The sequence below is a fragment of the Anguilla rostrata genome, chromosome 2, assembly GCF_018555375.3.
Source record: "Anguilla rostrata isolate EN2019 chromosome 2, ASM1855537v3, whole genome shotgun sequence".
NCBI classification, from domain to species: domain Eukaryota; kingdom Metazoa; phylum Chordata; class Actinopteri; order Anguilliformes; family Anguillidae; genus Anguilla; species Anguilla rostrata.
The window spans coordinates 19853853-19877518 of record NC_057934.1 but is presented as its reverse complement, the minus strand read 5'-3'; the positions used below and the strand labels follow the sequence as shown (position 1 = coordinate 19877518).

General features: G+C 41.5%; 1 protein-coding gene across 1 annotated transcript; it reads right to left on the bottom strand.

The window, feature by feature from the left end:
- Positions 1-1467: 1467 nt before the first annotated feature.
- On the bottom strand, positions 1468-13119 carry LOC135247530 (rho-related GTP-binding protein RhoQ-like). Its single transcript, XM_064321072.1, has 5 exons — positions 12560-13119; positions 12112-12170; positions 4964-5128; positions 3498-3593; positions 1468-2808 (listed from the first exon to the last, which is right to left on the bottom strand). Exons 1-5 carry the CDS (start codon positions 12699-12701, stop codon positions 2653-2655), a joined length of 618 nt encoding a protein of 205 aa, XP_064177142.1. The 5' UTR covers positions 12702-13119; the 3' UTR covers positions 1468-2652.
- Between the last annotated feature and the right edge of the window lie 10547 nt (positions 13120-23666).

Genomic DNA, 23666 nt, shown 5'->3' with positions numbered 1-23666 from the left:
CATTATTTTCGGTTTTCTCCCTCTATTATTTGTAACTTTACTATTTTTAATTACAGCAGACGCTGTATCCAGATACTTAAATAGCAAACACAAACACAAAGATCCGGGATTCGAAGCGCAGTAATTCCCCAAGGAATCCTAAGTCCCAAGGCATGAACTTCAAGAAGCACAGACCTGATTGACAACTTGTCAACTATCATACTGAACATCAAGTAATACAAACAAGAACAAAGCTTCCTGAATGATTATTAAACTGCATTAAAGGAACAACAGCAAAAAACCAGAGGCGCTGAGGGCTGGGACTGACCCCAAGTCGACACTGACAGCATCTGTACACACACACACACACGCACACACACACACACAGTCTCACTCTCTCTCTCTCTCTCTCTCTCTCTCTCTCATACACACACACCTACTTGTGTACACATAACACACATTTGTACTTAGCACATACATACTTACACAGGCTTAGTTAAACATGCTTATACTGAAATACATGTATACTTAAACAGACCTGGTTAAACACAGATATACACACAAAATGCACCTACATTTACCCAACATGCGCACACACTGCACACATGCGCTTCACATGCACACCACTTAAGCTGAGGAAATTTTAATTTTTGCTTATGCTGCAGAATATGAAATAAACTGTTGAGCCTGGGCTTTGCTCACAGAGGCCGTGAAGCGTGGACTACAGGAAAGAAGGACTGGGTTATGTGGAATTTAAACCTGTAAACTCAGTTTCACAGCGACACTCCTGCAGAGATTAACATACAATAATGAAGCTCTCCACCTCACAGCTGATTCACATCTGCATAGAGAGCACAGTAAACACAGAGTAACACAATGAGCCAAAACACTGGCCTCACTGCTTTTTATTTATTTGTGTGTGTGTGTGTGTGCGTGCATCTGTGCATGTGCGTGTGTGCACGCGAGCACGTGTGTGTGTGTATGTTACACAAAAAGCAAGTGAATGAGCATGTGTTCGTGTGTGGGTAAGAAGGTTACTGTGACCAAATGAGTGGGTGTGTGTGCTTGGGTGATGTCAAATGCACTCTATTGGAATATTTATACACAATGTGTGTGAGTATATACGTGTGTGTGTGTGTGTGTGTCTGTGCATTCAATGGGAATAATTAAGAATTAAGAAATCCCCAGGACAGAAAAATGTATAGTTGGAGTTGGTATTGTATAAGTGATCAGTAAAATTTCTAGAATCACATGGGACTGCCCAAAGGTTTGAACCCAAGTTAGTTTTCTTGAGGTGTCCTCTGTTTTAAGTTTTCAGATTTTAACAAAGTGGACTACAAAAGATATTTCGAGTCTAGTTCTTTCAGCAGAACAAGGGGTATAGGTAGAAATTGGCTCTCAAGGTAAATCACACTGACACCAAGTATCTTTTCCATGCAAAGACTTGTAAATGTATGGAACAGTTTCATATCACTGGAGACACTGGATCCTCTAGTCGGGGATCTAGCCTCTGTAGGGCTGGAAATCATTTGTAAAACATATCTTGGGCTCATACACAAACTGTGTGAATATTTTCCTCTTTAGGTGCTTGTCCATCAATGACTAAGAAAAGATTTGATGCACTGTGAAATAATCTTCTAAAAATTATGTGATTCTATGATTCAGAAATATATATGTATGTCAAATAAAATAATATATGTCAAATAAAAGTTTTCAGAAGATTATTTTGAATAACATCCAACCTTATTCTTAGTTTCTGTAGAACTGGAACCAGTCTGGCTCATTATTGAACACAGTTTTCCATTTTTTCTGTGCTTATGGGTGTGTTTGCTTCTTCTATATAGTGCTACGAAACATTCCACCAACATTATTGTAAAACTTCTTTAATTTTCCAATGTGTGCTTCTCTGAAGAAAAAAGAAACATGTTTTTAAAAAAGGCCCTGGCATGCTTCTTCATTCACCCCAACTGGAACCACTGCCATCAAAAGCAGCTCACGAATAACAAAAAGGAGCTCTATGCACCTGAGATGCACTTATCTGGCCTGGGACCAGCAAAATCATTACGTGAACTAAAAATTTGGAGGGACCAACATCCGACAAAATCTTTTTTCATCTGACCTCTTGTCCAATGTTCGATATTGGGGTAAGTTTTTTTTCGTTATATAAATTTTGTATAAAGCACATCTTTCAACGTCATTAAAAAATGTTGGAATGTCCATTCTGAGGAACATTAAAAAGTCTTAAGAACATTGGTGCTGGGAGACTGTGCTGCTGAGCGAATGGGGATATTTTCCCTTGTAATAAAGCCCCCCTCTCCCACTGAGCCCCCCATTTTCTACCCTCTGGACCCACAGCTGAGTGAGAACCAGAATCTGGCTTTGGGATCAGGTCCACAGCATACAGACAGTTCCTACAGCTCCTCCCTCTCTCACGTGAACAGAAAGCAGGGGTCACGTGATCAAGCCTCAGCACAGCAACAGGTCACGTGACCAGACAGCGGCATAGCAACGCACCACATGACCAGACAGCGGCATAGCAGAGGGCCACACATTCAGATAGCTGAGCAGCTACAAGTCACGTGATCAGACAGTCAGAAGCTTAGCAGTGGGTCACACCGTCGGGCAGCAGCGAGGCAATGGGGTCACGTGTTCAGGCAACAGTGTAACAACCGGTCACGTGATCAGGCAGCAGCTGATGCAACGTGTGCCCAGGCGTCTCTTAATGATGCTCTTCTTCGGAGCGAGGATAGCGATGATCGCCTCGTCAAAAACCGTCTTCAGCCCCTTCTGTGTTAGCGCCGAGCACTCCACGTAGCAACAGGCACCGATCTGAGGGCGGAGCCAGAGAGGAAGTCAAGTCTACGTGAGGAAGTAAAGCTTCATATAGCCAATAAGAGCAGAGCTAAAATGCTACCAATCACTGACTTCTATGAAACTTCTCTTGGCTTTCCACAGCAAAACGACTGTGACTGGTTCCAATCAGTGCAACCACTAACATATGGGAGCTCCACCCATTTTGGCCCTGACAAAGTCTCATTTTCCCCATCACTAAAGTCAGCAGAGAATCAATCGCAGTCCTAATGCTGGAAAAGAGTGGTTGGGGAGCCAGATTTGTGAGCAGCAGGTTGCAGTTTTAAATCCTTGGAGCGAAACCAAAGTTGTATGCTTGGAAGTAAGTAATGTACAGTTGATGTACTTCACCAGCAGCATAAAGTGATATTGCTTCATGTTTAAGTCATGGAAAGAAAATAAATAATGCAATCATGTGTGTGTGTGTGTGGCAGAACCATGGTGGAACTATTATGGAGATCCTGCAGTATTGCACCTTCTTAATATGGCCACGTACTGTACAACTGTATACAATATACACCAATTCAAGCAGTTTGTTATTGTTAATATTATTATTATTCACAATGCAATGATTACAAATGACATGAGTTTTTTCACAGCCTTTAAATGATGTTGATGGTGAGATCAGTGAATTGTCTTAACTGCCCTAATTTCCGCATCTGCCCCACCTCTTTGGCCAACTTCTGCCCCTGCTCTGTGACAACAGGCTTCTCTTTGACATCGTTCAGCTTGGCAATGGTCTTGGGGTCATCCCGCAGGTCGATCTGTAATGGAGAAAGGCCATTAGGAGGCACATGTGCACTCTTAGCCAGCCTGGCTCTTTGAGGCCCAGCCCCCCACGCTGCAGGTAGGACGCCTGTCTACCTGAGTCCCAGGCTGCTAAGTTCTACAACAGACAAGGCCACACTGTATGCTCAGTTCAGAGGTTGATACAATCCTCAGTTTATTATTACTAATGAAAAAGTGCCAAGCCTCTTAATCGCCCATTCACCTACCCACCCACACTCACTCTCTCACATACACACTCACTTACTCACTAAAGCACACATGCACTTTCTTTTGCACACTCACTCACACACCCATCCATCCACCCACCAACTCACTCACTCTCTCACACACACACTCACTTACTTACTAACTCACACATGCACTTTCTATCTCACGCTCACTCATTCACCCACCCATTCATGCACCAACACACTCTCTCTCTCACATACACAGTCACTTACTCACTAACTCACGCTTTATTTCTCACACACACTCACTCACTCACCCATCCACCCACCAACTCACTCACTCACTAACTCACGCATGCACTTTCTTTGTCACAAAAACACTCTAGCACAAGCATGCTTTGAAAGCATCAACATTTCTTTAAATGTGTGGGGGGTATTTATCCTTTTCGTGATCTGCCTTTTGGCAGGCACCAGAGCTTTTGGATTTTGGATGTGCGTACAAACGAGCACTAATGCCAGACAAAAGATGCATCGCAAAAAGCAAATTGATAACACACATAATTTAATGCTCCCATGGAATTTATTAACTACACCACAAAGACAGTGCTTAAACGGTAAGGTAGGAGAATACAGCCATGAAAATCCCAGGATCTGTGTGACAGAAAATCGAACAAGCTACAGTGACCCAGGCCACACTTGTAATGGGCAAACAGGGTGCAATGGAAGAGAGATACAGTGATGCTAACACATTGGGCAAAATAAAAGGATTATGCATGTCAATACACAAAGGCAGGTCTTAAGAGTTAATGTGAGGAATCTGCTGCAAAGTGATGTTTTACGTATCACAAATCCTTCTGGGTTTTGTTGTTTTGTCAGCCCCCAACACATTGGATGTGTTTCTCCTGCATTTGAACCTGCAGACTCAAATCACATTTTTTTTTGTGAATCCTCAAACACAGGTCCAAGACATGAACGCAGACGCACTGGTGCGTTGCCACAATAGAGGGGCCTGCTTCATCGCTGGGGCTGTTGTTCTCACATGACCGTGCTTCATCAAAACCGTTCCATTAAGGACAGAGAACGGCTTCCTGCGCCGCTGAAGCTTGCCTCTTTGCTCTGGCAGAGGGGCTTAGCGAGCGCTCTGACGCACCGGTCTGTTCTGGGTTCCGTGCTCTCACCTGGGTTCCGATGAGCAGGAAGGGAACGCCAGGCGCGTACTCCCGAAGCTCGGGGACCCACTCCTCCCGCACATTGTGGAAGCTGGCCGGGTTGACCACCGAGAAGCAGATGAGGAAGACGTCGGTCATCGGGTAAGATAAAGGCCTCAGGCGGTCATAGTCTTCCTGTTGATGGGGGAAGGGGGAGAGGGAGGGGTGTTGCCATTAGCAAATTTACATGGAAATCTAGCAAAGGCTTTATATAGTTTTATATTGGACTGCTGGGATTTGAACCCACAACCATTACGCCTTTAGTTCACTCCACTGACTCACTGTGGTTTTCTCCAGAAATCAAAATTATTCATCAGATGTACAGCTGCAGCTGACTCCTGGTATATTATATTACATACACATGGCATGACACTCTTCAAGAATAGATAAACTCCTATAACACTATTATGAAATTGATTCTGCTCAAGGAAAAATCAGAACATTGGCAGCCCTGACTCGTGATGCATTTTTTGTCCACTTTTTAGATGAAAGTTTATCTTTTTACCAAATTAGTGAATGTTGATCAAAGTTACATCATGAGGGATTCACCAGGAACTAAAACTCCTAGTCACAGGTCACATAACCAGTACCGTGTCATTGATATCTTGGAATTTCATTGTGATCTGAATATGCATTTGTTCACATTTGTGTTTGTGTGTGCATCTGTATGTATGTACGTACTTTATATTTGTTTAGTTTTGTGAGTATTCATTGACCAGCAGAAGCCTAGAAATACTTTGTATTGATCCTCTATATTAAATTGAAATGTCTGTCGAACAGACTTAAACACTGGAGCGACTAGAATCATATGCATGTACAGTACAAGCATGTGCACACACACACACACACACACACACACACCTTCCCAGCACTGAAAATAAATGCCAGCACTCCGTGGATCAGTGAACCATTTCACTAATCCCATTTCTGAAATGGTCATTCAACCCATTGGTGAAAAATGGCTTACTGTTGAACAGAATCTAGTACATGTCACACAGAAGCTGACACACAAGAAATCTTTTTCTACATGTACTTTCTCAGGTCGTACGCTAGTCTGTAACTGATTATCATTTGGCTCTTGGTCGGCTCTCATTCACATGGTCCTGTGACCTGTAATTATGGTCTGTTTGCATCTTAATATTCCTAGCAGTGGACCAATGGACAGAAACTTAACCAAGCTAACTTTACTTCAAGTTTCAGACAATTAAAGTGATTTTTTATTTAAACATACCATAAATTCCTGAATTAAATGCAAGCAACTCACTACCAGTTACATTATATCTATTAAACAAGATCACCCACAAGGCGAGCAGGACAAGGAAGCAGAAATGTAAATTAAAAAATTGCACAATGAAAATAAGAAGTATTATTTCACACCTCTAGTGAGCTGTTAATGCATTACGTTTTTATCTAAACTCATAGCAGAAGCTGAGATCATTGCGATGCTCAAGAACGTGCTGGATATTACTGAACAGTCGACAAACTGATCAGTCTTAATGGAGAGGATGGTTCATTTTCTCATCAATCTTTCTCACGATCTTTAGTGCTTATACACATGGGCCCTGTTCATCTTCTACCCAGGGGTCTTCCAGACACTGCGCACCAGTTGCACGCCTGTTTTATGACCCTTTTTATATTTTATACATCATCAGCGAACTCTGTTGCAGACAAATGGAAACCCCTCCCTGGTCGGCCCGGTGATGAATCATCCCGGGAAATTGTGTGTCACGGCAGCCTTTCGGTATCAACCTGCCCGCCAGCCACTCCTATCTTCCATTGCCTGCTGCTACTTCACTGCTATCTGTTACTCGCATAGAGAAACTCATCCCTCTGTTCTCCCAGCACTCTGGGAATCCTGCACCTTGCCCACTGGTAGAGGGAGGGAGAGAGAGAAAAGAGAGAAAGGTGGTGGAGAAAGGGGGAGGGTAAGGTAAGGAAAGGGAGGAAGGGGAAGACACAGAAAGAAAGAATGAGGGAAGACAGAACAGAAGAGATGGGGAGAGGGGAAGACAGAGACATGTCCTTCTGCATTAAGCTCAGATTAAAGAGGTGCCTGATTATAGCAGAGGAACAGGGTGCACTGTGCCGCTCGTAACAGGCATTCCTCCGAATCTGCACTGTGTGGGAGCAGACAAACCATCAGAAGAGCTGTGTGCTCCGTACTGAGGATCATCATGCCCACAGCCTCAGATCCTTCACATAAAACTCAGAGGAGAAACCTTTACAAGCAGCAGATTAGACACACCAGGCTTTGAGACACAGAGGCATAAAATAATAATAACAATTCAGCGCAGTGTGAATGGTTATTGCTGTTGGCTCAGAGATAACAGAGACATGTGAAATATGAGGGTCTTGCTTTTCCCTGAGTGAAGATGGCATCTTCTGCTGGTGCTCTGTATATACATCATACACTCTGCAGAAGTGGTCAAGGCAAGAGACTTCCACACTGCGGTTCAGCATAAGTAGCTGGCCCAGTTCAGATGGGTACCAAATGCATAAATGATACAAAAATATGCATTATATACTTTCTGTAGACAATCAAATCAGACAAATCAAATCATATTGAGTACTACGCTAGCGTTAGCGTACATGGAATTGTTTTGACAAACGAGATGACATTACCTTGGCACAATATATTGCCATGGTCGATAATGGTTTGAAACATTGACATTGAGATTGACACAGCAATTCACCAATACGAACACAGCAACCCTAACTAATGTCACTGCAGAATGGGAGTCAACCTCAGGAGTCACTGATCTGAGTGATTGCTTAATTAATACAAATGACTCAGTATTGCAGGGAAATGGTCACAGATGGGCTTGGGGCACCTTTAGAAAGTAGCTGATGATACAGCAGGCTGTGGTTGAAAGCAATGTGGTTTTTCTGCCAATCGCAAAAACAGAAACAAAACCCTGAAAGGCAGCTGTGGATCTGGCCCTCAAGAATAATACACTCACCAGATACCCATATCTGAGCATAACTCCATTTGTCCATGATAACAAATGAGACCTACGCTTGCTTAAATGAGGCTACATTAACATACCTCTTCCTTTGTTTATTATTAAAAATTAAGATTAATCATCCATTATTCAGTAGTTATTCAGAGGTTAGTTCATTATTGCTTAAAATATAAAATGTGTATTGTAAACACATATTTTCTCATGCAAAATTATCATTAACATTAATGATAGTTTTATGTTTATATACTGTATATATGCTGTCTTGATTGTGAAAAAATTCATTGATGTTACTTATTCAAACTAAGGATATATATAGACAGAGAAATTGGAAAACCATCATCAATTTTTTAAAAACAAACTAGCAAAAACTTTCATTTATGAATCATGCTATCTAATTACTTTGTTTATTAAGCATATTAACACTAAATATTGTGGTAATTATCGTGTATCACCAAATAAAAATAAAAATCAGTGATAAGATTCTGTTGGCCGTATTGCCTGCCCCTCATTTGGAATTTCTCAGCTTCAGCAAAAAAACTAAAGGAAATGATTTGTGTTTTGGCTTTAAGTCCATTGTACATTACCCCATAAGCACAATGTGGATACTTTCCAAGATGGCCACCACACTGTCATATTGAGACAAGTGTAATTAAGGCTATGAGGCTTTTCCTCAATTTTTATGTGAAAGGCCCAGGGTGGTGCGAAACATTTGTACAAATACAACAAAAAGTAATATAACTGGTTTATAAGTGTAGTTTGGTTACCGCTCTGGGCGTGTCGAAGTGTCCCTGAGCAAGACACTGAACCCCTAATTGCTCCCAATGAGCTGATTGGTACCTTGCATGGCAGCCTTTCACTGTTGGTGTGTGAGTGTGTGTGTGAATGGGTGAATGAGAGGCATCAATTGTAAAGCGCTTTGGAAAAAAGCGCTATATAAATGCAGTCCACTCCACTTAAATAAACAGCACCCCCCCCCCCCCCAAAAAAAAACAGCATCTTCAAAATAACCATCAGAAGGCTCTAGAGTGCAATTCAGCCTACAGTTTGAAGTCAAGCACAATAAGTCAGATAAGCTGTCGTCTAAAGAATATGAGATTCACGGGCAATTCCCCTTCCTTATTTCTGGTCTGTTTAGTAAAGATTACAGTAAACGTAAATGTAAGTATGGTGAATTTTTCCTTAAAAGTTCTCTGATTTGGGATATGCTTGGGACTGTTAATTTCTCGTTGTAGTGTATTCCCTGGGACGTTAAGATCACATCAGTTCTGGAGCACATAAAGAGCTCTCAAGTGTAAGGCATGCTCCGGCTGATAAGGTTCACGGTTTTAAGGATATGCTCAGGGCTCCTATGGTTCTTTTTTAAGATACATTCAGGGATGTTCCCTTTCTTTCCCTGTACTTCCATATAGTTTTCCCGCCTGTGAGTTGTCATGTATTCGGTGTGCACTGTGGAGCAGAAAATGGGTAATTTTACCACTGAGCACATCTCTCCCATCATCCCCTCTCTGTGAACTGAGCAGTAGTGAGTGTGGGTGCAAGAGAGAAAGGGAGTTCTGTTTTCTACAGAGAATAATTCATGACAAGGTTTGATCAGCCGTTGCAGATAATTTAGCCGTTGGTTTATGGGTAGGTGCGCAGGGAGGCAGAGCAGACAGGAAAATCCCTACAGGAGTTCAAAGAGACATTCACCGCCTCACAAACAGGGACCTGCCACCTTCATTCCACCTTGAATCACTGCCTCCCAACTTTCTACTTCGCAGTCGCTTGTAAACCCATCACTGGGTTGACAATGTCATCCAGTGCAAAGTTTGTCAGGTCAGTTAAAGATTTCAACCCCCCCACCCCCACCCCACCACAAACCCTCCATCCACCCAAACTGAATCCCTGGCTACTCCATTATGTTTACAGTATAGCTTCATCTTCAGATTTTAGACAGGACACACATGCATTCAGTTAGACAGACTTTCCACAGCACAAGACACGTAAGACACGCACTACAAAAACACAAACGTAAACATGCGCATGCACGCACAGATAAAAGCACAAGTCCGTGTACCCATACGCACATACAGTACACACTGAGATCCACAGGAGTACACCCCCGCAGTGCAACGTGAGTCTATATCATATTGGCGGTCGGCTTTGGGCTTGGACACACGTTTCATTTCAGGGGATTCCTGTCATGCAACCAAAGATTTGAGTCACGTTTCCTTATGCCTGCGATCAAAACCGCCAACCACCACAAATTCAAATCTAAAAATGAAGTACGGTAAGCTCAGAAAGCAGCAGCCCCTGTTCATGATGTGTAAACTGCATGAGAATCTATTATTCCCCACAGATCAAAAACTCAGGAATGTGTTACTCTCGAAAAAATGAAAGAGAATATTCACAGGACCATAAAACATGGGCAATGTGGAGGAAGAGGGGAGGGAGAGAGGGGAGAGAGAGGGAGAGAGAGAGAGAGAGAGAGAGAGAGAGACAGAGAGACAGAGAGAGACAGGGGGGGAGAGACAGAGAGAGAGAGAGAGATAGAGGGGGGAGAGAGACAGAGAGAGAGGGGGAGAGACAGAGAGAATGCAAGGACATTGGTATCTCAGCTGTGTGCAACAGGATAATGGGGAAACAGGAAACAGTGAGGGCCAGGCAGATCTCTGTTCTGCTCCTTCTCTGACATCCATGTGGTGAACAAAACCTCTGTGTTACTGCTGTAAGTTCAAAAACAAGAAAAGAAAAACAATGACGAAACAACTCTTCTCCTCTCCAATTAATCAAAGAGCAGCAACAAAAACAGGGGCAAAAAAAAACAACTTTACACCAGGATGCACAGCTCTCATTGGCTGCGGCCGCACATGCTATTTTATAACCAATCACAGCAATTAAACAGAAAGGGGATGGAACAGAGTGGAGCATCCAGAGCAGAGGAATATCCACTAATTTAAAGGAGGGTCATGAGGAGTTTATGTATATAAACTTAGGTAGTCAGTGTATAAACTAGAGGAGTTAGGAGAGCTTGTCAGGGTCAAGAAGTCTTCAGTTCTTTTTCCTTCACAAACACAGTTTGTTCGAGTCAAACTATCACCAAAAATAAACTCACCGAACAGTAGAAAGACTAACATTACTTTGTAAAAAAAAAAACAAATGTTGATTCCAGGCACTTTTGGAGACCACTTGCATATTTGGGAAGTAGACCTTTGTAAAACAGTTTCCATGTGGGCTGAACATCTGCATTGATTACAAGCCACTCTTTCTACCTTGTACCCACCTGCTTATGTAACTGAGCATAATGTACAGTTTGCACATATAAGTGCGCAAGCTACAGTTAATTTTGGTGCGTGGACAGTCGATCTTACAAAGTAAAAGAAGACATCTGTTATGATTGTGTGTGTGTGTGTGTGTGTGTGTTGTTGGGGGGGGAGGCATTCCACGGGGGTTCCTTTTAAAGAAATTCATCTGCACTTAACAAGTCCCCTGGGTATTAGGAAGTAATTTTTTATGCATAAATTTATTCATGAACAATTCATAAAGAAAGGGTGAGACTTTCTAGAGCCTTTCAAGACAGTACTCACTCACTCACTCACTCATTTCAAATGCTTTCCAGCCTCAGCTCTGCAGATGTTGCCTCTGCTGGTAACTTTATACACATATGCCAATGGCATGGGGCAGTTGCTATGGTGATGGGCTATGGACCATAGACTGTGAATTTGAACACTGCTGCACCCAGAAGCAAAATCCTTAATTTAATTTTATTTTTTTTAAAGCTGCGTAACCTTCTTCATTGGTATTTTCCATGTTTATTTCTTGTGATAAGCAAATAAATAAAATGCTCTTTAAAAAGGTATATATATAAACAGGCTTCATAATATAAGCGCTGAGGAGATATGCACCCATGTTCCAAATGTTGCACTCATTAGAAGAACCACTGGAACACCCAGACACCACCACAAGAAGGAACATATTGGGGGAAAAAACGTGGCACCGCCAATGAGGCCAATGCTTCCTGAGTATGGCTGCTTCAAGGAATTACATCAACACACCTTACCTCTACGCCGGGCGTTTGCCAAGTAGTGTTTTCAAAAATTACGAAGACGGAGCCGAATGCCGAGCAGGTTTTAATCGTGAGCTATTTGGTGTAGAAGGAATATAACAGGGTTTTACCTGCCCTGCGGTATCGTAGAGTCCCAACAGGTACTGTCTGCCCCCGACATTCACACTCACTGCAAACCCAGAGAAACAATGAAATTGGAGAGAAGAGGAGAAAAGCGAAAGGGATGCGCGCGTTTGAACATTTTACACAAAAGGCAAGTACAAATAAATTACGCAAAGGCGCTACACAAATAAGTTAATTGTGAGATATTTTACATTATAGATTTTCCAATGATTATTTTTAATAATTGTCAAAAACAACGAAAATAGTTCGTTTTCTGCCTTATTTGAATGTTAATGTGATAGTCGTTACGGCGATGCGCTTTCTATTTTAGCCTAGCTATGTGTGCTCAAGCTAAGGATAAGTTTAATCATTTACAGAAGATTTTAAAGCTATAATACTAAATCAACTTTAAGATTGTGTCCAACAAAAATCACTTATTGTGGAGACTCACTTTACCTGCGTAATGGTCAAAGACAGTTGGCACATATTCCTCTGGAAAAGCGTCGTTGGCGTAGCTCATCAACAGGCAAGTTTTGCCCACGGCGCCGTCTCCAACAACAACGCATTTCAACATGATTGTGCCAGTTCCATTAGCCATGGTTCGCACAAAACCATCTTCAGTCGTCCAGATTCCCTCAGTTGAACCACGATTCCCCTCGCGCAGGCATCGCCCGGCAACGCGGTCTGCTTGCGCACCGCAGTAAATCGGCTGAACGTGGCATTTTTAACTGCCCGGTTGCCAAAAAATTGTCTGACCTTTGGCTCAAGCTATCATACACAAGGTGCAGACGCACACCGAGAAGACGCACTCTCCACCCGTGCTGCTTTAATCGACAGAGACATTATTGAAACTTCCCACGACTGTATGTGCCATCACAATTCGCTTAAGAAAGCACAGCTCTGTCTTGGAACAGCGACTATCCTCGCTCTACTCGCTATTGTCTCCCAGTTGCTCGCCCTGCCTAGTACAGTATTCCACTTTTCCCACTTTCCAACCAAGCCTCTCTTCCACTGACTCCAGTGGTAACTGGAGCTGGGCTTGCGACAGAGGCGGGGTGAAGAACTCAAAATCAAGGGATCATGTCAAAACTCTCCTGATTTTATGTAAAAATCAAAAGAGATCAAAATCCTTGCTAAGGATTTTGCACGCGGATGGCAAATTACAAAATGTTTGGTGCCTGCGAAGGATTTGTGTTCCTGTGAAAGCTGATTATTCTCTTATGGTGCTTCCATAAATAATGTACACACTGAAGCAGCGGTTGGAAGCTTGGAAACTCATGCCCAGTGGGCTCGGAGTATGCAGGCCTTCCCTGCTAATTTGCTAATCGCGGGTTCATTTGTAGATTAGATACACAGTAAAACATTTCAAAGCAAGAACATTAGCTGTCATTTGTGAGTGCATAAGGAACTGTATCTAAACTGTCTGATCCGATTTATTAAATAATTAAGAGTAGTTGCTGGTATGAAAGCCTGAAACAAATATGACCCCCTTTGCCCATCCATGCATTACAACATCAAGCATATCAGAATAACTGAATTCTTGGTAGTGCTTAGCAACAAACCAGCCCATTTGTTACTGTAGGCTACAACAGTCTGAATTTAGAGAGGTATTTGGGCCAATGCTTGCAGTACATATTTTGTAGTTGCTAGGAGATATGAAATCTCATCAAAAAATTTAACTTGAACCCCATCCCATCCAGTGGCTTACTGTAGGTGGCTTCACGGGCAGGCAAAAATGTGTTAATGTCAAACTGGAGTGGCTTCAAGGCAGAGATGCAATGCATACTAGAAATGTGTAGTAGTACAAAATCACAAGCTTTTGAAATTTCCACAAAGAAGTGTGAAGCTATGGGCTTCTTGCTAATTATGGTTTTAAAAAGCCATAAATGGCATACTTAAATGGCTTCCAGTTTGAGAACTCATTCAAAACTCAATTGAGTTGACATCAAGCATATACTGAAAAACCTGTCTTTATTTCAGAATTTTCCAACTGTGATGGGTAAAAATGCTGTCAATTTTGTATATCTAGACAGGTACTGCAAACCAACCAAAATGTTGCGACTATGGTTGTTGGTTTAAGCATCAAATTTACGGAGCTGTGTTCAGTTGTTTGAAAGTATCACGCCCCGCAAAGGCCATTATGAAGATGAAATTTGTCGATGATCCCTAACTTCCTGACAGCAGCCCAATCAGCTGGGAGTGGGCAGAGTTGGGCAGGGATGCGCTGTTGTATCACTTTTGACAGCTGCTGCAGCACCCACGTGACTAAACAATGACCTCATACTTTCCCCTGAGCGTGGATTCCCGAGATTTAAAGGGAGTAGCGGATCACTCGCTCATCGTAGCAGAAAAGAAATGACGCGAGACTGTACTACCTACAGTTATTGTTATACCTGTATTATACATGTATATATTGAGCTGCGAATTATTGTCTTACCTTTCTGGACGGGAGTTAACAGAACAAAACGACAAGTCTCCCCTGCGCGTCTCGATGCACGTTTATTGTCATTTACTTTTTTCAGTAAGTACACGACTACATTCCTGCAAGTATCAGAATCATGTCGAGTCCCTGCCAAACGTAGTGTATTTGCACATTGCGTGGGAAACCAAGGGAGGAAACCTAATCTAAAATATTGTTGTGCGAGAACAGCAATTGGCAATTAAACACTGTACACAGTATAGCCTACTAGGGCATCACAATATTACAATTTCATGATTTATAGTATTCCCAGGTGAGCACTTGTCAACGTATCATGTATCACAAAAATATATAGCTCGATTGTGCGGGAAATTACTGTCTTTGAGACGTTTGTGTGGCACCGAATAATAGGCTAACCACGTTATATGAGAAACATCAAAAATCGCAGTCAGCAATGCCTATTAAAACCTCAATGAGAGAAGACATACTTAATGTTATATCACAAAATATTGTATATTTAATAGCATGATGTAAGAGGTATTAAACTGATCTTGGTGGCTCTGAACAGTATACCCTCAATTAAATTTGTTAGGGCTGTGCAATGCCTTACAAAGTTATGGTTCAAGGGTAATAAAAGAGAAAACTGTAAAAATGTAGCCATAATATTATTCGCTGAAGTCTTACACAAACACATTAAAGCATTATTTTAAAAAAGGTGCAATACTATTTTGTGGTAACTCAGCTGTAGAAGTTTTATAATTGGACTTAATAGATATATTATATCAGTTCAACTGTTAATATCCAGGGGGGATTCAGGGGTGGTTAATTCTTACAATAATCATGCAGGAATACACCCTGAAAATGCTACCATTCTATCGCAGGACACACACACACCATTCACTCACACATTCATACCTACAGGAAATTTAGAGTCTCCAATTAGCTTACCTGCATGTCTTTGAACTGTGGGAGGAACTGGAGTATCTAGCAGAAACCCTCTTGGACACAGGGAGAGCATGCAAATTCCACACTGAAAGGACCAGGGCAGATTTGAACCCAAGAATTATTAATCTCACTTCCATTGAGTTTTATGGAAAAACAGCAATAACAGTGGTTAAGTACAGTAAGCCAGCCGCATAGCTAATGTGCATGCACCACAGTGTTTCATATGAAGGAAACCCACTCTTTTGCATAATTTCTGTTTCATTTCATAAGTTCTGCTTTTTGTGGGACACAATGCTGCATATCTTGTTTAAGTTAAATGTGTTTGTTTAGTTGTTTGGCAATCTCTCTTGTCTTTTATTTGTAAACCAGTGTTTCAGCAGGCTGTTTGCAGTGTGTTAATAATGCTCCTTAATATGTGTTGAGTTTTGTTCAGTTCTTGCCTTGTGCTTTAGGCTTGCCAAAATTGAAAGTCTCATTTTTCAGACTACAATAAAACCAAAGACAAAAAAAATAAGAGAAATTTTGGTGTTGCTAGCTCTCCACGGTTAATGCTTAAGCACTTCAACTGAATGTGGTAGTAAACTTTCCATAAACAGCGCATCAAAGTGAGCAAGCATTGATTAGCTGATGGCTAGCTATTATTGTCCCAGTGTGTGGTACGCTACACAATAAAATGTCCAGTTTTAATTTAATGGAGGCCAGATGTTATATGTTATATGTTACACTGGACATATTACTGTGTATGTATTACTACTGTAAGGCCTATGTCTACAGCAAATGAAGTAAAGATTTGTGATAGTTGAACACATTTCAAGAAAAAAAAAACAAAATGAGTGAATGCTCAACAGAATTAAATTGAGTGTGATTTGCCAGACACCGTGTGGCCATGATGCAAACACTTTCTGGTGTTGGCTTGTAATGCATGTTTGATGATTGGGCCATGGCGTAGGCAGTCACTAAATTGACTGCTGGCGTCTAAATAAAACTTGATTTCCTGCAATGTGCTTAAGGTTGTATAGCGTAACAGATAGAGTGCCCACCTTAATAACAAGTTTCAGGTTTCGATCCCACATGAGGGCTACCTGCTGTCAACATCAATTTTGCCGGCCATGCAGATCCCCTGAGAGGGATGTTCACCTTAACCCCTCCAATGTTCAACCTAAAATTTCTCCATTGCTTCAGCTTAATGTTTGCGATGCACTCAGATTTGCTGACATTTGAGGCACACTAGGTGAGAGGTGCACTCTGATTTGGAACTTCACTGCAGTTCGCAAGTGCCAACCTCTCTCTGAAGTGGGACGGCCTTTATGGCATGCTGAGAAAGTGTCGACTATGGAGGGAGACTGGCGCTGTTCCCGTACACAGCAGGGCCTGGCTCTGTTTGCAGGTACAAATGAATTGAGCATGCTCAGGTGAACCATGGAAAAGTGACCTTGAGAGATATCTCCCACACTGATGCTTCCACCATGATGGTATTTCTATTCTGCTATTTATAGGAAGTGTAGTATTTCTGTAGCATACAAAATGGTTGAGTGAACAATAGTATCAATATATAGAACTATATAGACTACAGTCTTTAGAGTGGAGGGTTTGATAATTGCATGTAAAGGCTAAGGGTGTGGTAATAGTCCATAGAGTTTGTACATGAGGGTATGAGGTGTGATAATGGCCAGCAGATAAGGGTGCAGGGTTTGATAATGGACTGTAGATAAGGGTGTTGAGTGTGAAAATAGCTAAAATAAAAAATTTGGGTTCGGTAATCCCCTGTAAATAGGGTGTGTAGGGCTTGATTGTAGCCTTTAGAATTAGATGTAGCATTTCATAAAATAACCAGCAAATTACTGGGAGATGAGAATAAGTTATGATGAGAGTTATGAAGAATCGTTATCCACAGCTTTTTAAATTAGTAATACTGTTGATACAGTAGTCTAACAGCAACAAGCTTGAATCCTAGAGGTGACTTTGCTGCCTAGCCCAATATAGAAGGGGCAGCTGGCAGAATGTATTCTCAAGTGTGAGGCCTGAATTAATGGAGGATGTTCCAATAATGTGACAGGTTTACAGATGCAACTGGGAATTCCAAGCAAAAGATGACAGTCTTCAGGTACAAAGGCAATTTTCAGCACTCAGTTGGACTAGACGGGGATTAAATATGAAGTGTGAATTCCCATTCATTATTTACCATATCATTCTTGGACTTAAAAAAAAAATGATACTGAGACTACAAAGCTGTCGCAGCAACATTAACATTATCAGATTCCAGCAGTGTGCTGTTCTGATTTTAACGAAGCACAGAAAGTGTGATCACCATGTCTTAGAGTATTTATCCATTTAAAGGCGCACCTCTGATTTTTACAGTGAGTCTGCAACACAAGACTCACACAAATACCTCCCTTCTCTGCTTACAGCTGAGCTTTCGTGGAGCGTTACTCATCGAGTTATAGCTATGAAGTGCGATGCACACCGTGATCCAAAGACTCAGCTCATTAGTTCATTTGTTTGTACAGTATCCAACTTGAGCAGTTGTTTGGAGGCTTAGTGGCTTCTCAGTTAAGCTTTTTGCAGAGGGCGAATTATGTGTCCAGCCAGACTGAATGACCAATCTGGAAAGTGAGTAATAATTGCATGATGGGAGTTGGTACAGACTGAATCAGCATTTATATATTTATCAGTTTATTACCATGTGCGTGGGTTACAGGAATGTGAGGTACAGGAGGTTACATTGCCATGCTTGTATTTATGGCATTGGATTTAGATCTATGTTTTTGTTTTGTTTTTTTCTTTAACCCATATGACTTTTTAAATTTCATTTTAACCATTGTTGTTTTAGTACTTGGGTGAGGTAAATGATGGCATTAAGTTCAGAAGAGTAGTTCTTCAGAAGAGTAATGATGTAATATATATATATACATATATATATATAATCCTAATATAAAAAACTCCCTCTAGCTCTCTCCCTTCCCCTCCTTCAAAATTATGAGGAAAGGCCTTATCAGGTCATGCTGTTCAATACGTAAATTCTGCAGGTAGCACCCAGTCATGATCAGGAATGCTGCCACAACATTATGGAGCGAGATCATTGTGGTTGCCAAGATATCGGTATTTAATTAGTTGGCCCAGTGCCACCCGCCCAAATCATTGTCTTCCTCACAAGAGCATCTGCTGCTCTCCACGTGGGTGGAACACTGAACGTATATGGCAAACTTAATCACCAATGCAACCAGGTCCCTCTGTCATATTTCCCTGATCGCTGAGCCAAAAATCATATTTTTGAAGCTGCTCTGACAGATTTCCTGGCTTACAACACCTATCATTAATTAATACATCTGAAATTGTGCAGTACAATATGTTTGGCGTCGGCCTTACTCAGTGATGAGTGGTGGGGGGGGGGGGTTGCTAGAAGGATGTTGATGTCATTGAGGAAGGAGCGTGAGTTTGTAGGTGTTGGCGTCTATGAGTGTGCATGTCTTAAAGTTCATTTGCATAGACCGGCAATATAATACAGTGGGTAAGGTTACAGGTACCCCTGAGCAAGGTACTGAACCTGCATTGCTTCTGTATATATCCAGCTATATTAATGTATGTATGGATGCAATGTAAAACGCGATGTAAAAAGTTGTGTTAGTCGGCCTGGATAAGAGGGTCTACTAAATGCCTGTAATGTAGTGTAATGTTTATAGAGACAAAGTCACAAAGATGTTCTACTGGAAAATAGGATGCCTGGGTAAGACCGGGTCTGAAGCCATCCAAAAAAACCCCAAAATGCAGTGAAAAAAAGTCCCAATGGGAAGAAAAAACTGGCAAGAAAACATTGCCTGATTAGAAAAAACCTCTGTAGAAACTTGGCCATAGAGGGGGAGCCCAACCTCTGCTGGCTGTCCGTAGTAAAATTTAGGCTGCGTTGTAGTATGGAGGTAATGGGTAATCTACTCGAACAAATAATTATAGAGGTAGGACAAATTATACCCCAGGGTGTTAGACTACAAGAAAAGATTCCAAGCAAAGAAGTCCAAGCAAATACATGTATTTTAATATGGTGGTATGAAAAGCAAGCTGACACATCTATGGCTCCGGGTTGCATCATGGCACAGTCTCGAACCAGCAGGGGGGGTTGGAGCAGCCTGTGAACTGAGGAGAAACGCCCCAGGGAAGAGAACAAAGAAGGATGTAGGTTAGGAACTTGATAGTTTTGATGTTATGTATGGCATAACATCAAATGCAATGATGCTTTGATGCTTTGCTATGGCAGCATGTCTAAAACATGAGAAGAATGGGTTGTACACAGCTGGGAGAGTGATCCTAGGCTGACAGCACCTCAAAAGCAAGCAGAGCATTCAGTGACAGGGCAAAAGCACCATCAGCTCTACTCTCCCCTGATGGCTCTCAACTCATATATCTGTATTCTGCATTCCTCCTCACCTAAATCATATCTGTGTCTTCAGTATGGCAGATTGGCTTTCAACCACACTGCAGGCCACATTACTTTCTACACAATCTTAATCAACTTGGTCACTGAAAATAAAAGTAGAATATTTGAATGCTTCATTGATTTCAGAAACTGTGCAATTCTATTTAGCCAGAAAGCCAATACTGTAAAATTATCCGGAGTGGTGTTGGAAGTTTATGACAGGCAAAAAATATTAAATTCCCCACAGTGTTGTTGGGAGTTTATAGCATAAATGTATCTATATTTTTGGACAATATGTGTGGAGTAAAACTTGTAGCGCATTAATGAATACTTTACAAGTGTGTGGGGTGTGGTAGGGCTGAGGTTTGCTGTCCAACATGTTTAATATTTACATGTAAGTTAACGTCAGCAACACTGAAGTTAAATGTCTGCTCTGTGCCGAATGGCCTGGGGCAGTTGTTGACCAGCAGAGGACCCATAACAGCCTTGGGATCTACTGAAGCAAAACTATCAAAACTGGACCCAGGTACCTTATTTCATAAAGACAAAAATATGTCTTTATGGTAAGCATAATCATTTCATAATTTTTAAATGATTTTTTAAATTTTCAATGAACAATTGCCTTTTTGGATTCCCTTCTGAGATCGCAGGATTCTCATTGGACAGGTAAAGAAGACATGATGGTCAGATACCTGCTAGTCTTCCATAAGCAAGTGCCATAGAACAAATAAATATTGTGTGTGTGTGCGTGTGCATGTGTACATGTGTGTGCATGAGCGTGTTCATGGGTGTGTGTGTGAACGACACTTAATTCACAAGCAATCAAATCACAAAGAACCATTTTGTTTTCAGGTGTGCACAGTGTAGCACTGTCACCTCACAGTAAGAAGGCCCTAGGTTTGAATCCTGGCCTGGGGCCTTCTGTTTGGAGTTCATATGTTCCCCTGTGTCCATGTGGGTTTCCTCCCACTGTCCAAAGACATGCAGGTAGACTAATTAGAGACTCTGAATTGTCCATAGTTCTGAGATTGTGTGAATGGTGAGTAAATGGTGTGTGTGTATGTGATAGATTGGGGGCCTGTCCAGGATATATTCCTGCCTCTTGCCCAATGCACACTGGGATGGGCTCCAGCACCCCCTGTGACCCTGCCCAGGAATAAGTGCGTAAATATAATGGATGGATGTTATGGAAACACAGTGGCCCCTATTGGTCAAAACAAAGACTTGCATATATTTCTTTCTTTGTCCCAAGACCAACAGGTACAAGTGAGACTGAACTAGACTAGAAACTTTTATATAGAAATCATTATTACTTCATATAACCCCAATTCCAAAGAAAGTTGGGACAGTATGGAAAATGCTAATAAAAACAAAAAAGGAGTTATAATGTAAATTCTATTCACCCTGTACTATACTGGAAACACTACAACAGCACATTATTTGATGTTTTACCTTGTGAATTTAATTGTTTTTTTTGAAAATGTACTCTCATTTCAAATCTGATGACTGCAATACGCTCCAAAAAAGCTGGGACGGTTGAGTGTTTACCACTGTGTAACATCACCATTTCTTTTAATAACACTTAAGCGTTTGGGCACTGAAGCCACCAGTTGGTTAAGTTTAGCAAGCAGAATTTTCCCCCATTCTTCCATTATGCAGGTCTTCAGCTGCGCAATAGTATGGGGCCTTCGTTGCCGTATTTTTCGCTTCATAATGCGGCACACGTTCTCAATCAGAGACAGGTCAGGACTGCAGGCAGGCCAATCTAGCGCCCGCACTCTCTGCTTACGCAGCCATGCACTTGTAATCCGGGCAGAATGTGGTTTGGCATTGTCCTGCTGGAAAATGCAGGGACGTCCCTGGAGAAGACGGCGTCTGGATGGCAACATATGTTGCTCCAAAATGTGTACATATCTTTCTGCATTAATGGTGCCCTCACAGATGTGCAAGTTACCCATGCCATGACAGACACTGGCTTTTGGACCTGACGCTGATAACAGCTTGGATGGTCCTTTTCCTCTTTGATCCGGAGGACACAGCGGCTGTTTTGTCCAAAAACTATTTGAAATGTTGACTCGTCGGACCACAAAACACATTTCCACTGTGCTACTGTCCATCTCAGATGAGACCGATCCCAGAGAAGTTGGCGGCGCTTCTGGACAGTGTTGATGTATGGCTTCTGCTTTGCATAGTAAAGCCTTAACTTGCATCTGTAGATGTAGTGGTGAATGGTGTTGACTGACAAAGTTTTACCGAATTATTCCCGAGCCCATGTCATGATATCCATCACAGACGCATGAAGACTTTTAAGACAGTGGCGTGTGAGGGATCAGAGATCACGTCCATTCAGAAGTGGTTTTCGGTCTTGTCCTTTATGCAGAGATTTGACCGGATTCCTAGAATCTTTTAATTATATTGTGCACTGTAGAGGGTGAAATTCCCAAAATCGTATCAATTTGTCTTTGGGGAACGTTGTTCTCAAAGTGCTGGATAATTCGCTGACGCATCTGTTGGCAAATTGGCAAGCCTCGACCCATCCTTGCTCTTGAAGGACTAGGCCTTGGAGGCCCCTTGAATACTATAACACGATTGCCTCACCTGTATAACATCACCTGTTTCACATCACCTTGTTATTTCAACTTGTCACATTGTTATTAGTCCTAAATTGTCCCTGTCCAAACTTTTTTTGGAACGTGCTGCAGGCATAAATAAATGAAATACCGTGTCTTTATACAGTTTTTTGTTTGAACACAAGTCAAAATAAATTTTCAAATGACTGCTTTCTGTTTTTATTTGCATTTCATTTACCGTCCCAACTTTTTTTGGAAGTGGGGTTGTATATTGACACAAAAGGAAAAAAATCCAGTTTTGATAAAGAGAGGAATGTGTCGGTCAGTCCACTGGTCGATCACTTCTATCAGAAAAAAATCTAATTAATACTTGCCAGAGCTTTGGATAATTCTACCTTGGGTCTTTGAAAAGTAGAACATTGGGTCCTGGGGAGAAGGGGTGATTCTGTTATCTCAACACTGTGACAGTCATTGCTAAGAAACTGACTCAAGTTGGGTGTACTTTAGAATAACTCACATTGTGAGCCCCTATGTGTAGTTTACCAGCTCCAAAACTGAACCCAAAAGAATTTTGATTGAATCTTGCGATAAAATGGGTTCGGCAGATCTCTGTGGTATGAGCATAGGATTTGTGGCACCACAGACTTTGGATAGCCTCCCCTATTGTTTTTCGCATGATTCATAGCAGTGGCTAAGTGACAGGCCGACCTATGTCTAGTTATTAGTTTACATATCAAATTTCACATTATTTTCATGAAAACATTTACATGAAAATGGACCAATTGCACTATGCAATGTAATCCACAGATATAATTACAGACTTTTGCCACCACAAGATGGCGCCCTTGTGCATGTCTGTGCGCAACCTGAGAGTATGAATTTACTGTACCACATATGAATTTACAGTTCTTCCACATGTATTATTGTGGCGGTTTGTTCTTTCACTTCCTTAAAAGTCATCACCTCATAGGTCATAATTGAGCAACACAGGAAAAAACATTCATTGAGGTGACATATTACGTATGTATTACGTATTTGAGTACTTTTATTCAATTGGTCATAAAGAGTTACCCAAACTTTATTTTTTGAGGAACTGAGTGTGTGGCCCACTATTGTAAATCCATGAGAAAAATGGTTTTGTGCTATACACACATTACAGGAAAGGACATCAGATTTAAATTGATTATTATGTTTTGTTTTGTATTGTACTACTTTATTAAG

Excerpts from the sequence above, each read along its gene's own strand:
- LOC135247530 (XM_064321072.1), bottom strand. The coding sequence starts at position 12,701 with ATGGCTAATGGAACTGGCACAATCATGTTGAAATGCGTTGTTGTTGGA. Across the intron at positions 12,171-12,559 it reads TGTCTTTGACCATTACGCAG|TGAGTGTGAATGTCGGGGGC; the intron begins GTAAAGTGAGTC and ends CTGGGTTTGCAG. Across the intron at positions 2,809-3,497 it reads GGCAGAAGTTGGCCAAAGAG|ATCGGTGCCTGTTGCTACGT; the intron begins GTGGGGCAGATG and ends CTCCGCCCTCAG.